The sequence below is a fragment of the Ruditapes philippinarum genome, unplaced genomic scaffold, assembly GCF_026571515.1.
Source record: "Ruditapes philippinarum isolate M1 unplaced genomic scaffold, ASM2657151v2 ctg1585_1_1_1_1, whole genome shotgun sequence".
NCBI lineage: Eukaryota > Metazoa > Mollusca > Bivalvia > Venerida > Veneridae > Ruditapes > Ruditapes philippinarum.
Window position 1 is genome coordinate 174,760 of NW_026864778.1, and position 15,487 is coordinate 190,246.

A 15,487-nucleotide genomic window follows, 5' to 3' on the forward strand; every position below is an offset into this window, starting at 1 on the left:
CAATGATGATGACGATGCTGCACAGATCATTATAGCTCAACCTTTTCTTGAAAACAGACAAGCTAATAAGAAATAATGCTTCACATCTTCCAGTATTTTTCCTTCATCTACTGAATTAATGCAACTGATCTGCCTTGCATTCAATTTGGAATAGTCCATTAAAAGATTAAGGGATTTCATTATCAAAATACAAAAATTGAGCTACCAACAGTATAGTGCCTGGTGACCTGGTTGTATACTGGTGACAAATACTTATCACTGATACAGTAAGGTAAGGGTTATCTGACATTTATACGATAACAAACTAGAGTGTGCTCTGAACATCAGGAAAAAATTTATCCAAAAATATTTGAAATAGAAAATCACTAAAAAAAAATAAATGTACATCACAGGAAATTATTTTCAATAGATTATTTTGTCAAATAGCTTTACAGAATTTTAAATCTATCAAGATTTTAATGTAAAATATCTTTACAGAAAATGATATATTTCTAGAAGGCAGTTTATACTACATAATTAATTTGATATTTTAGAAAAGTATCTCTTTTTTTAAGTTCTTTAGTAAGTATATCAGAACTCTTTTTAAGTTACATTGTAGGAAATATTATATCAAAAACAATTTATGTATGAACATAATGAACACTAGTGTGAACGTCCCAATCCCTTCACTATTATATGATATGATTAAAATCTTTTATCTGTGAGTAGATTTATAGATAAATTTCTCACAAACTTTAACATTATAACAGAGATGTAAACAAATACTTAACTATATAAGTGCATGCAACTATTATATCAATTAATTGAAAGCTTCTCTCAAGTTTATTTCTTATCTATTGTACATTTAACAACCAATCAAAAGCTCAAATATCTAAGACTGACTTTCAAAACTCAATGTGCCTAAAACATCATAAAAAGAACAAAAGCTATTTAAAATGTATATCCGTGGGCAGAGTCCATAAAATGATGTTTGAAAACAGTCAGTAATGCATAACATATTACAAGTTACTTATAAATGTTTTATTGTACTTAAAGTCTTTTATCTTAATTATAATGAATCAATATTTCAGGAAGTATAATTTATATGCATCACTGAACATTATCATAATTAGGGCTTCATTTAATTTTCTACATATAAGCACAGGATAGTCTAATAGTTAACAAGCAGACTAGTGGGGGAAACATGGCAGATAACAATGTATATTAATAACAAATACATTTGTGTTTTCCATCTAAAATTCATCAAAAGCCATGTACCATTCAATTTACCTATGGTTTTAAATTTAGCCGAGTACAAAAATCTAGTTATATTATAGGGAGTTTCAGAATTCAAAGTAATTTCACTTGAATAACATAAGAACATTATTCTAGATCATATGATATAGTTTGTATTCATAGTAATATAAACCATTACAAAACTCTTCATATTATATGTACACACTTCTATTTTATAATACTCCCTACTTGGATATATATACTATAAAGTAATGATACAACAGCAAACCCAGTAAAGTTAGTATGTCAATCTTAATTGTGGTAGTACCCAAGGGCAAAACAATGTTGTGATCATCCCTGCGTAAAGTTAATGAGAGACATCAGTTTAAAAATGGTATATCAAACAGTGATAGTGCTGTTATATAACTTCTAAAAATTAATCATACAATCTAAGTCACTTTATACAGATTTACATGAAACTTTTCTCAAAAAATGTTCTGGACTATAACTCTCAACATTTGTGCTGTAAAACCTATTCCTAGTCTTGCTTTATTATAAGTATATATGATATGAGAACTTGGTATCACCTTAGTGCAGTAACAGGATAACTCCTATTGAATTATATGAGGAGTTAACTCGTTACTGCACTAAGGTGACGTTGTATGTGTAAGTTCCTATCTTTATAGCAGGTCCTAAGACAACCTTTTTTTTATTAGTAACTAAAATAACTGACAGGTAAAACAAACTTAGAATACAATGTACCATATCATTGAAAGACAAATTTCTGTAACAAGTCACTGCCCTAGACAGATGTCAAATCTGAAGAATAAAGTCTCTTATCATAAAACATAACATTCAGCAGTTAATGCACATGTAATAGTTGGGTTGTTTTAAAATACAATGTGATATCTGCAGTGCCAATTATCATCATGTATATGTAACAGCTGCAGTTTTCCTCTCATTCATCATACATTGAATCTTAATACAGTAATATACTTTACAATCTAATGTATGTCAGTACATGACTGTGTAATAATGATTTTATCTTTATAAGAAATATTTCCATACTTATATTACTGTTGAATATTGTGTAACTTTCTAGTCCTTTTGTAGACATTAGCTTGTACCTTACAGGACTAAAACTTTTTCTAAGATGTCTGAAGATGATGAAGATAACAACAAAATAAATATCTAGCAACAACAAAACAAATATATATAAAAACTCATCAACAACCTTAAAAAAAGAATTTCACAAGTTTATACAAAAAAATGCTTTCCTCAGTTCAAAAATTAATACAGAATCATTCCGTTATCTACAACCTTTTCTGCCTCGCTTGAGAATGAACATTTCAGCTTGTATCCGGAACATACAAGAAGTATAATATTTATAAGGTACATGGCGACAGCTCCTGGCACAAGATAAAAAGAGTAACCAAAGTTTGTGTAGTCAGTTAATTCAAATTTATCGCTATCATCTTCTAGCAGGTAGTTCTTCTTCAGTGACGTTAAAAATAGAATGAGGAACATGACCATGTCAAGAAGAGCAAACAGAACTGAAATAATAAAGATACTTGTTAAACAAAATTACAAGATTGAAAATATGAAATTATTAAATATCAAAGTATATATTTTTAGTCAAGCTGTTGAGGCCACTGACTCCAAGATTCCTGCACCTCACTGCAATTAGTTTGACTTCTGCTCAGGTGTTTGGATTTATTCATGTAAGGAAGATATCCAGCTACCTTACAGAAGGTCAACAGGTCAACTCAGATGTCAACTCAGGCCTGAAATAATGCACTAAAGGGTTCTTACTTCATCAGTAAATAAGGAAGGTCACTAATAAAATAAATATACAGTATGACCTTCATGGTCTTGTTAGACAACAAAAATCAATCAAGGTCACTAATATATGACCTTTACAGTGTTGGTATGACTGTAAAACCCAATCAAATAAGTAAAAGGCTGAAAACCTTTTCTCATTGAAATATCTATAATAAGTTTGTTTCCATAGTGTTTTTTTCCTTTATTCTTTCATGACATATGAAATCAGACATACTAAATTTCAGTCATACCAAACAATTGCTTGAATGAGTGTTGCCTATGTCAAGGCTGTCATATAATATATGCAACGGCTAGCAATATTGCTTTTTACAGAGACTTTAAATCAGCATGGGTATGTGATACATTGTTACAATACTAAAATACAACAAGAACGTGTTTGTTAAACACAAATGCCCCCCGCCTCAGATTCTTGTCAGTAGCAATATTTCAAAAAATGTTTACCCATTCACTCAGTTATGGACAGAAAAATTGCCAAAAAATTGTAAACACAAGTTATATAGCTTGACAAAGTCATGGCATTTTGTAATTGTGAAAAATATAAGTGGCCAAGTCATTGCTCTGACTTGTGAAGTTGAAAAATATTCATGCAAGTTATCTTCCTACCAAATATGAAATGCATCTGTCATTAAATAAAGGCTGTAAGGGCAAAAGTGTTAAAATCTACTTTGAGCACTGGTGACCTGGACCAAACTGACCCCTAACTCTATCCAAAAGAAGAATACCATGTAAGTTATCTTCCTACCAAATATGAAATACATCTGTCAATAAATAAAGGCTGTATGGGCAAAAGTGTAAAAATCTATTTTTAGCACTGGTGACCTTGACCCAACTAACCCCTTACTCCATCCAAAGGAAGAATACCATGCAAGTTATCTTCCTACCAAATATGAAATACATCTGTCAATAAATAAAAGCTGTATGGGCAAAAGTGTAAAAACCTATTTTTAGCACAAAGGACCTTGACCCACTGATCCCTACCCCAATCAAAAGAATGAATACCATGCAAGGTATCTTCCTACCAAATATAAAATATATCTGTCACTTAATAAAGGCTGTATGAGCAAATGTTTAAAAATCTATTTTTTGCACTGGTGACCTTGACCCAACTGACCACTAACTCCATCAAAGTTTATGTTTCTATCAATTATAAATAACATCTGTCTATAGAATAAGGTCAATACACCTGTAAAAATGTAAAAATCTATTTTTAACATTGGTGACCTTGACATTGGTAACATTGACCTTGACCCAAATGACCCCTTACTACACCCAAAGAAGGAGGACCTCCCTTGGCATGTTTGTATTAAACTAAGACATCAACTAAAAAATAAAGGCTGTATGAGCAAAAATGTTTATATTTATTTTTTAAACCAGTGACCTTGACCCTAGAGACCGCTTACTCCACAAAAAATTAGAGGACCATCAAAGGTATCCACCTACTAAATATGAAAGATATCATTAAAGAAATTAAGCAATTAGGAGAAATTTAAGATAAATCCAACTTGCCGAAATAGGTTAACCAGACAAGGCCCTATTTTCAAAGTGAAAAAAGGGAAATAACTGGGAAATATGGATGACACAGTTATATAACTTGGCAATATCATGTACTTTGTATTGATAAGTAAGTGTGGAAATTATAAAGCCATTAGTATAGATAGAACTTAAGATATTTCCAACTTGCCGTTTTAGGTTAACCATTATTCATTTTTTAAGTGCTGAAAAGGGCAATAACTTGGTAAATATGAAAGCCAGAGTTATGTAACTTGCCCAGATCATGTACTTTGTATTGATTAGTAGGTGTGTAAACTTAGAAGCCATTGGTACAGTAGGACTTAAGAAAAATCCAACTTGCCATTCTAGGTTAACCTCGTACAGACAGACAGACGGACGGACGGTTCAATTACTATATGCCCGGGGGCATAAAAAATTTTCATTTCCTTCTATGAAGGGCAGCTAATCAAGCATCATGATATATACATGTATATTTTTTCTATAAATTACATTCAAGGTTGGTCACTTACATGCAATGCCATTCCAAATGTACAAGCCCATAGGTCCAGTGATTGTCTCTATTGGTTTCCCACAAATATTGAAGATAGCGAAGCCCATAGATATAAGCCCAAATACGACACTCAGTGCAGCACTGATGATAGAGCTCACCCAATAACCATAGTTAAACAAACCCTTCATATACAATGGCACATCATCTGTTCCTGATACAAGGAAAGAAAGAAAATATTATCACAAAAATCAACTGAAGTTAATATCAGTAGAAGTTGCCAACATAAAGACATTTATAAATATATAGTAAATATGTACTCAAATTGTATAAACCAAATTGTATCTCATTTGTATGATGCAAGCAAAAAATCTAGAATTTCCAAACAGGTAGCAATTGTTTGAGTGTAAGAAATTTTGTTTTCATACATTTATATACAACTTAACTTGTTTGAAACAGATACTATCATTTTGCTTAAGAAAATACTTTTAATTGTGTTTAATTTATCAAAGAAAAATAAACCTCTTTAGTAAAACAAACATTTTTACAATCATACCTGTGTTGTTTTTAGTATTGTTTTTAACAACATTGTATAGGGCATTGTGTATATACTCTGATGCTGAAATTGATCCTGTATCTGGATAAACCACACAAACACCTTCAGATGCTTCACAATGAACTGAAATATACATGTATACAATCATTATTATCATGTAAACATATGCTCCTTATCATCAATTGGTAATTTTATTCTAAAGCCCCACCCCCTCCCCCATTTCACCTTCTTTCATGTTTTGTTGCTTTTATTTTAACAAAAGAAAGGCTTCTGAGTCAAACTTAGTTACTTACATTGACTATAAACTTACAACAATAAAGATCTTTCTAAAGAACTCGCTGCTATTTTCAGTTCTTGGGCAGGTCTTTAAAAATAATTAGGTGTAAAAAGGAGAATAATTATGTAAAATTCCATTTAAGAAACTCCAACAGTCCTTTAAAGGGCTACCTCCTTTCATTATTGTCTCAGGTTACTGTACATTTAGGTTCTCACTGACCACCATACAGTAACCTAATTTTTGGCTCAAAATTCATATCTTTGGCTTATACTCTGTGGAAATTGGATGGAAGTAAATTACCACCACTTTGTGCTTCAAAATTAACTCTTTAAGGGCATGAATGGCGACATGTCTGGGGTCAATACTAAACAGTGAAAACTGCTTTTGTGCCTCAACGTGCCAGGCCGATGGACCCCCATTAAACATAGACAACATACATATAGGGTCACCTAAGAATTATACCTGTTAAGATTGATCAAGACCATCATTTATAAACAAACAAATGTTTAAACACTCCCATTATCAAATTATTATGTCCCTCTCTTTCTATTTTTGAAAAAAATTGACCTTAAGTAAAAAATAATTAAGGAAAAAGCTGCAGACTGCAGGGAAAAAATTCAGAATTAGCGGGAATAAAAATAGCATTAAAAAGCATTGAAGGTGCACTCAGGGAACAAACACAAAAGTATGATACAATGTAGCTTTAACCTTTAAGACCCTGACATGACATATACATGTATCAAGTTAACTTAAGGCATATAATATAGCTTTACTTAAGCTATTGATTTATACTGTTGGCTGCTTAACTAATATCTTAAACAAACTTTCCCATCTTTCAATATGGACAAAACCATTCATCACTTTTCAAGGAAAACATCAAAGTATGTACAAGCTGACTGAATTACAAACCATAATCAGACAGCAGACACATGTCAGCTGATCCTGAACTGATCTGTTAGCATTGGTAGAATCATCAAGGTTAATTTTGATACTGACATTCTTTAAATATTACAACTACATACAATGCATACAGTTCTAGGGACTTTTTTTCATATTTTTTACAGCCTTACCCAAGCCAACAGGCTATTTCCCTTAGCCAAATGTTCCCCTAAATTGGAGGCATGTTTTCCCTTTGAACAGAAAAACAGTTTTGTAACTGCAGTAAACAAAGTTAAATTACCAAATAAACATCTCTAGAAGAGAAAAACTGAAATTTGAAATGGTAAATTTGATTAATTTTAGTATGGCTAGTTTACATTCACAGTTGTTGTTGTTAGTTTTCAGCAATTCCCCATTTTTGATTTACTGAGCTGTATTTCCTCTTCAGAAACTCACAGGTTGTTTAATAAAATCATAAAGTAATCATTCAGTTCAAAATGCAAAGCAGATCAAGTATATTACTTGACACACAAAACCAGCAGGGTATAGGTTAAACATGTATAATACTGAAGGGCATGTGATATTCATAAATGATATAAGATAAAACAATCGATCAGTTATCTAAAAAGGAAATCTAATAAGTCAATAGTGTTTGATAAACAGTAAAAGTGTCACTTTTCTTCCTGAGGGCTATAATAACAGAAATGTTTGTGACAAACGTTTAACAAACCAAAGGTTAAACAGTAGCACACTTTCAACATTAATTTTATGAAGAGTTCATAATTATATGTAGCTCATTATTAAAACAAACAGTGTTTCTAAAATATACATGTATCTAAAACTGAAAATTTCAAATCAGTAGTAATTCCCTCCAACTACACTATCTATCTATCTTCCATTAATGGCGAACCCCTCGCGAGGATCTAGACTAGTCACTTCAGAGAAATCTATGAGATACAAGGGAATCCGGGAACCAGTCCCTAGCTCTTGTTGAAAAGACCTCTTGGTTCTTTTACATGCCCAGTGCATAACACTGATAAATGGGAGGATTACCTGGATTTCTTACCAGTACACCTCTAGGTACATGTAGGTGGGAAACACTGAAAGTGTTTTTGAAAAATCCCAAGGGTGTTACACAGGATTGAACACAGGACCTCAGGAGTGACAGCCAGTGGTCTAACCAACTGAGCTATCACGCCACCTTATATTACACTAACACAATACATGTATTTCATATGTGTGCCAGGTTTCTTTAAATAAATTAAATTAGATAAAGAAATAATGAAAATCTTTATTCATATCTGTCTATGCCAGCATATTTTATCACAATAAGAAGGTTAATCAGTCTGAGGCAGTAAAATACTCTAACCCGTGCAATACATGCCCCACCCTACATTGTATGTGAAAATATACCCCCCCTATATGTACCCATCCCCATACATAATATACCTGAACACATGCAAAGTGTATCACAAACTAATGCAAAATATACTCAATGGTTAAACCCCTGACCAATTATCACTTCATCCCATGCATACTTTTAAGTATTGAAATGGTTCATTATAGAAAAGTTGTTGAGCATATAAAATACAGCCTTATTTTTTGTCATCAAAGATAAAACCATTTATCACCTGCACTCATATTATTTTATCTTTAATTTAACAATTAAGTTTTTGGTATCTTTAAACATAGGACATTAATCTACCTGATTATACAACTTGCATAGACATGAAATTATTTATAATCCAATAAATGGAGTGAAATAACTACCTGTATTTACCATTGCTAAATGCAAGTCAATCATTATCTAATATAAAACTATATATAATTACTTTGTACTTCAATGAATCATTTAAAGAAAACACCCTGCCCATAACAATGTGTAACATGTAAATATCACAACTCTGGCCATGTGCAGTAAAACATTTTCATCAAAAATATATTTATTTGTTGTGTACCAATCTTAGAAAGTAATTTATCATGGCAGTTGTTGTGGTATGACACAGCTTGCAAAATTTGAAAATATTTTTGTTAACAACACCTTTCATTGTAAATAGACTAAACGGTAATGCCCCACAAGCAAAGTCCAGTAAGGAACAGGACCTTTAATTTAAAACTTGTGCATAATAGTTACTATAAAAAGAGATGAGAAACAAACACTTTCTAATATTCCCAATGTGCTGAATTACTTCTGGAAGCATCCATGGATGAAAAAAAAAAAATATGACTAGGTATGACCATCAATGCCAATGATGCACTATTTTGGCATCTTTTTGCTGTTGACATGGTGTTCTTCTTAATGTGCCTTAAAATTATGCCTAGTTATAACTTATTTCAAAATGCATACACGACTGACAGGATTAATGAACTGATTCAATCATCAATGTTACTTCTATAAAATCTATCATAAAAGTCTTAGCATGACTTGACCTTTAAACTATGAACTTCTACTCACTCATCTCAATATCACATATTTAAGCCAAGTTACTTTTAGTCTGTCAATGAATTGCAAAGATATGGGATGGGCATGGTCTATAAAATTTAATGCACTATCACATCATGACGTTTTTTACCTTGACCTCTGGGCTGCTAAACTAGATCATCATCATAGTAAGAAGCATATTCATGCTTAATTATTTCAAAAATCAATCCATGCAACGCACAACCATCTATTCAAGGTGACCTTGACCTTTGAGCTGGGGACCTAACACATCATTTTAAGGATAACAAAAACATTCTAGATTTATAATCATTTGGTTAGCTTCCGACCTTTTTCAACTACATGTATATAGGAAATATCAAGTGACAGTGATTTTTTTTCAATTTTCAAAACAACCTGTGGCTTTCGAAAGGGGAAAATATAGTGCGATAAAACAGAAAAAGGGGGAAACCTGAAATCTATATCTATAGGGACAGATTTCTGTCTTCTAGCTTATATTAGTCAGATGCTGTAAAGTCATAATTCTGGTCAGGAAGAGCACGAGGCATTTTAGGGGAAATATATGCATTTTTAGGGGAAATTTTACCTATTTTGAGCTAGGGGAAACAGCCTTTATTCAGCTGTAAAATACAGTGAAAAAAATCACTGAGTGATCAACCCCCCATCCCCTGTTAATGAAAAATAAACTTTCTTATCCTCTCCTGTTTTGTTTACAGTTAGATTACCCCTCTTTTCTATTCAATAGCCCAGACAGCTGTTGCAAAAACTATAACATACCTTCCCCATTATGGGGGGAGTAGGAGGGATTTAAAATATGTCATGAAAAGGTAGAGACTTTTCTTAATGCTTCAACAACAAAAAAATTCATTTATTCACAGAAATTCAGAAAGTAACAAATTATAATTATTAATACCATACAATCAAGTTACAGGTACTCCGCCCTGATTAAATAAGCATGACTCATTCCTTGACTGAATTAAAAACAGTTTTAACAAAATTCCTAATTTCATAGTAAAAAACAAGACTACATTAAAAATTTTGTATTTAACAAACTTAAAGTGTGGGTTGCAATTTTAATTGAATGCTTGATCATTATTGTCTTTCATCATGTTGATGCAAATATTTACCTACTGACAAATCATTGATCAGAACACAGTAAAATCTGTGATGTATTGAATCCCTCACAATCTACCTATATTTACACAAATGACCATGAAAACGTGAGGAATTCAACTGTAAGACCTCTTGAAATTCTCTTAACTGATAACACATAAACTACTGATCCTATATCCCGACATAAAAGGAGTAATGTATGTTGCCTTCATAGTTAAGATCAAATCAAATACTACATCTAATGGTGAAATAATAATAGAAATTAGAAACTTAAAATATCTGGTTGCAAATTAATTAGGAAATCTTTCAAAAATGATTTAGCAACACAGTCATGTCTGTTGTCTACATTTACAAAAAAAATGTATAGTTCAGTTTTCTAAAAAATTTAAAAGAAAAAGTACAAAATTAATAGAATTCTATCAGTTGTTTTATTTTTCAAATTTTTTAACTTATACATTACACACTGTCACATTTTGATTGGATAAGCGAGAATGCATAACCAATGAAAGAAACACTTGCTTAGAAAACATTTATATATATTTGGGAAAGTGGTGACAACTAATCAATTGGAAATACAGCCATGACAAATCTAGAATCTAAACATCAGCTCTGAATCACAGTTTGGCATATTTGGAGTTATCGTTGCACTCCTATAAATTGACAGTCTACCATTGAAAGGTGACTGTGAAGTACTGTAACTTAATTCATACATTAATTTTATCAAATATGAATTCAATGTTCATGCATAGAAAGAAATTACCAAAAGCTGTTGTTTTTTTTTTGTTGGGTTTTGTACATTTTACCTACATGTATAAAATGATCATCTCTTTTTTACTTATCTATGGTCTTCAATAGCCTCTTGTGCCAAAAAGTTTGAGATTTATAATAAAATGGAGACCACAGATTTTTGTGGAGACTTTCGAAAGTCGGCCCAAAAAAACCAACAAAGCAGTGCACTTGCCCCCAGATAACGTTCTGAGAAAGATACTCATTGCCAATGAGAAGGGAACATATCTATGTCAGGTTACATATTAAATTTATTTATTTTGATTGGATAGAAAATACTGAAACAGTGCTATGATTACTGTACTGGGACAAATCTTCATCAATTTTAATATTGACAACCCAACAGTTCAAATAAACAAGAGCTGTCCGTAAGACAGCGCGCTCGACTTTTTTATTGCTTGCCAATAAAAAAAGTTTTTGCAGTAAAAGGCAATACAAGAATCTCTGTATTTTTAAAGTGAACTAGTTGTTTGATACCCTTGAATATTACAGCAATGTTTATATGACATAATTTATGGTAAAGTGAACAAGTGGATAGGAATGAATTTTTTTAGATTTTTTAAGTTTTTTAGTGCTTGCCTATAATACAAAACATTGACAGTTAAGGGCCATAATTCAAATAAAATCTTTGACAGAATTACCTTCTCCTGGACATGTTTGGGAATCATGATTGTAAACAAGTATTCCAACTTTCAAATTAATATCTCAAACAGTTCAGTCAAAAAGTGGACTGGTACTAAAAACTTAACCAAGATTCTAAGTCGATAAAAGGCCTTAATTTTTAAAACAAATCCTTGACAGAGTTACCTTCTCTTGCGTACAGATGGGGGTAATGATGTGAAATAGCATTAAAAGTTTCAAAGCAATATCTCAAAGGGTTAAGGCAATAAGTGGATTTTACCCATATTCAATGTATTTTCTAAGTCAAAAAGGGGCATAATTCTGTCAAAAACCTTGACAGAGTTATGTCCTCTTGTCTGTTGATGAAGGTCGTGATGGTAAACAAGTATGGTCAGTTTCAAAGCAATACCTCCAATGGTTTTGAAATAAAGTGAGGTGGTACAAAAAACTTAACCAAGCTCAATACACTTTCTAAGTCAAAAAAGGGCCATAATTCTGTCAAAAACCTTGACAGAGTTATGTACTCTTGTCTGTAGATGGAGGTTATGATGGTGAACAAGTATGGTAAGTTTCAAAGCCATACTTGTAATACTTCTGAAATAAAGTGGGGTGGTACGAAAAACTTAACCAAGGTGTGACGCCAACGCCGACGCCGACGCCGGGGCGAGTAGGATAGCTCCCCTTTTCATAGAAAAGTCGAGCTAAAAATGATCAATTTTTGTTCTTAAAGATAGATACTACTGTACAGAAACAACTATAGCAAAACTTACATTAAATCTTATTATTTCTTAATTTTGATAATTTAAGACGCTTTAAATGAATCTGGGTTAACTCGGCCCAATTCATTGTGTAACAGTTTCAGGTTTGTACTTATGTGGATATTTAAAGGTTTTACTGGTGAAAAATGAATTTGTAGAGAAAGGAAGAATTTACAATTTATACATATGTTTTGCATACTTCAGATATTTTTGTTTAAAATTTGCTTAAACAGCATTGGGTGTTAAAGATGTTAAAGAACAAACAGTGTTCAATATAATAACATCAATTTTATTGTCACAAATTTCAATAAAAAACTTTATTTATGGATCAACCATAAAAACTTTGTCTTGATATGTCTTCCAAACAAAGATAATTTTAAACAGTTATAATTTATTATGCTGCAGACTTTTCAATCTCTATTTGTTAGTGATCATAACACTGAATAATCCCTAAAGCTGCGGTCTCATTTACTCCCGGCAGAGCCCAGGACCATCCCGGTAAGTTACCAGGATGATCCAGGACGATCCCGAAGAGCCCCAGTTGACCCAGGTTGAGCCTCGGTCGATCCAGTCAGAGCCCCAGCGGAGGCCAGGACAATCCAGGCAGAGCCCCGGTAGAACATCGGTGGATTGAAAACGTGCAAAAATGATTACAGTGATACATAATTTTTTTTTAAATAATATCTATTGTTCCAGAATAGAAATTCATGATGATTTTCTGAAATATCCTTATGCAAGACTGGATAGAAGGGAAATGGGAAGGGTTTTAATACAAACAAGTGCAATCATCGCAAATTGTCGTGATTCTTTTGAAATGAACCGTGCTTTGCCGGGGCTCTACCGTGATCAACCGTAGCTCCATCGTCATCCTACGGAGCTCTGCTGGCATCCTCCGGGGCTCTGCCGGCATTTACCTGGGCTCTGTCAGCATTCACCGGGGCTCTACCATAGCTTTACCGGCTATATCTGTATATCATACCCGGATCATCCCTGGTTTGTGCCGGCAGAGCTATGGTGCTTCCCCGGTGTAACCCTGGTCGTTCCCGGCAGAGCTAAGGATGAAGCCGGCGCTATACTTCGTGGATCATCCCGGACCACCCAGGTGATATTAAATATTTTAGTCCATCCGGGGTCGAATGCCGGATATTCCCGGATCATCCAGGACGTTGCCGGCAGAGTTACAGATGTACCCCTGTTGTTCCTGGTCGTACCCCGCGCATTCCAGGATCACACCAGACGTCTACCGGGATGTAAGTGAGACTGTAGCTTAATTGTATAGTAGTTTACTCATTGAAAAGTTTATTAATTAAACAATCTATATATATCCTAATAGGTTTTTATTAAAGGGAAGAGTTGATCCCTAAATACTGTTTTAAATGATCATTATGAAGTGGTGTAAATCGTCATTTGTTTTGGGCGAATAGTCACTAAAGTGGGATGTGTTGTTTTGAGGCAAACCATCATAGGGGCAATTTGTTATCTTTATGGCTAGCTACTTTCATACTGATTGTGCCATATCTGTGTAACTATCCACTGCTGATTACTGCTGACTTATTTAAACTATTGCTTGTCTCAAGTTGTCTGCATAAGTGTCTTGCCTGAAATTTTCTGTTCCTTCTTAATTGCCCATGAAGTTCAAAATTGTATGGGCTGTACTGGAATCTTGAGTAAGAATTACATGTAAGATGGCAGTGGCTAGCCTTATGGGCCTGTATTGCTTAGCTTTATGCGAGTCATGTACGACTAGCCTATAAGCAATGTTGAAGCTAGCCGTACTGAATTTTTAAAATAAATACATTTGTAACCTTAAACAATAATAAAAATGCAAACTTATTTTCAAAACGAATATTTTATTGAATATGAAGAAAAACTTTATCAATTACAGTAGATATATATTAAATTTTGGCGTTTGATGACAGAAAGTTTTTTCCTCTGAAAATCACAGATTTTATTAATTAAAGTCTGTGCGAAAATACAAAGAGAAATAACTGAAACATTATCAAATCATTTCTAAGGACAATATTATGGTTGCTGATTTCTGCAATTTCAGGTCTTCGCCATTCAAAAGTCGAAGGTACATTCATATGTTAACTTAACGTGTCTTTGCCTTCATCTTTTGGGTGACGAAGACAGACCTGTAGCAATCATAATTTTGGCGCCCTATATTTTTTTGCCTCGTCACCTCAAAATGCAGACACGAAATTGTCCAATTTATCGAGTATTGTATCTTCACTTCATGTCAAAGACACAATAAATTGGACAATTATCTTGTTTTCAACTTTCTCATTTTCAGGCGAAGACACAACAATTATATGACGCTGACACGAAGATTTCTACTTGCCAACATGAATTCTGCAGAAAAAGATTTTGTGTCTTCGCCTATTAAATTATCGCTATTTTGGTTCTTTGTGTTGGCGCCCGCAAAAGGAGAAAACCCAATTAATGATCATATTAGTTATCCCGGGAATTGACCACCTGTTCTCGGTGTCGATGATAAATTATCGATTATCTCATGCATTTCGTCAAAGATATGCTCGTGATATGCTTGTTGACAATTTTAATGATTTTTTTTTATTGTTGATGGCTATGATATATTTATTTATTTGAATGATTTTCGGTACTGTATACATGTTTCTTGGTTGGTTATTTCATATGTTTAATAATGAAAACGTTTAATTAATAACAGCCGTACTACAAATACTACAATTTGTACGGAAATAAAGCTTAGATTATTATTATTATTATTATTATTATTTGAATGTTTTTGTAGGGCCTTTTGAATAAGTTTGATTTGTAGTAGTTATGAAAAACAAGAACCGGTTGAACCGGGTGATGCTCCCCGAGAAGGTTCTGGACACAGGAAAGTATAAAAAAAATGAACAAAGGGCAATAACTCCAAAATTACACCAGGCTTTGTTTAGGTTCTTGAAGCGTTGCAGTTCTATCCAATTATATCTAGCTACCTACAAAGTTTCATGTTGATATCTCTAATAGTTTTAAA

The 15,487-nt window shown here is 32.9% G+C and overlaps 1 protein-coding gene across 1 annotated transcript in view; it reads right to left on the reverse strand.

Annotated features, from left to right (window-relative positions):
* Positions 1–1,897: 1,897 nt before the first annotated feature.
* The window catches only part of LOC132726766 (clarin-3-like), a 29,157-nt gene continuing 15,567 nt past the window's right edge, over positions 1,898–15,487 (reverse strand). Inside the window, exons 2-4 of the mRNA XM_060712123.1 lie at positions 5,613–5,735; positions 5,079–5,270; positions 1,898–2,768 (exon numbers count right to left, since the gene is read on the reverse strand). Coding sequence (XP_060568106.1) covers positions 2,506–2,768; positions 5,079–5,270; positions 5,613–5,735 — 578 coding nt within the window. The 3' untranslated portion in view covers positions 1,898–2,505. The remainder of the gene's footprint in view (positions 2,769–5,078; positions 5,271–5,612; positions 5,736–15,487) is intronic.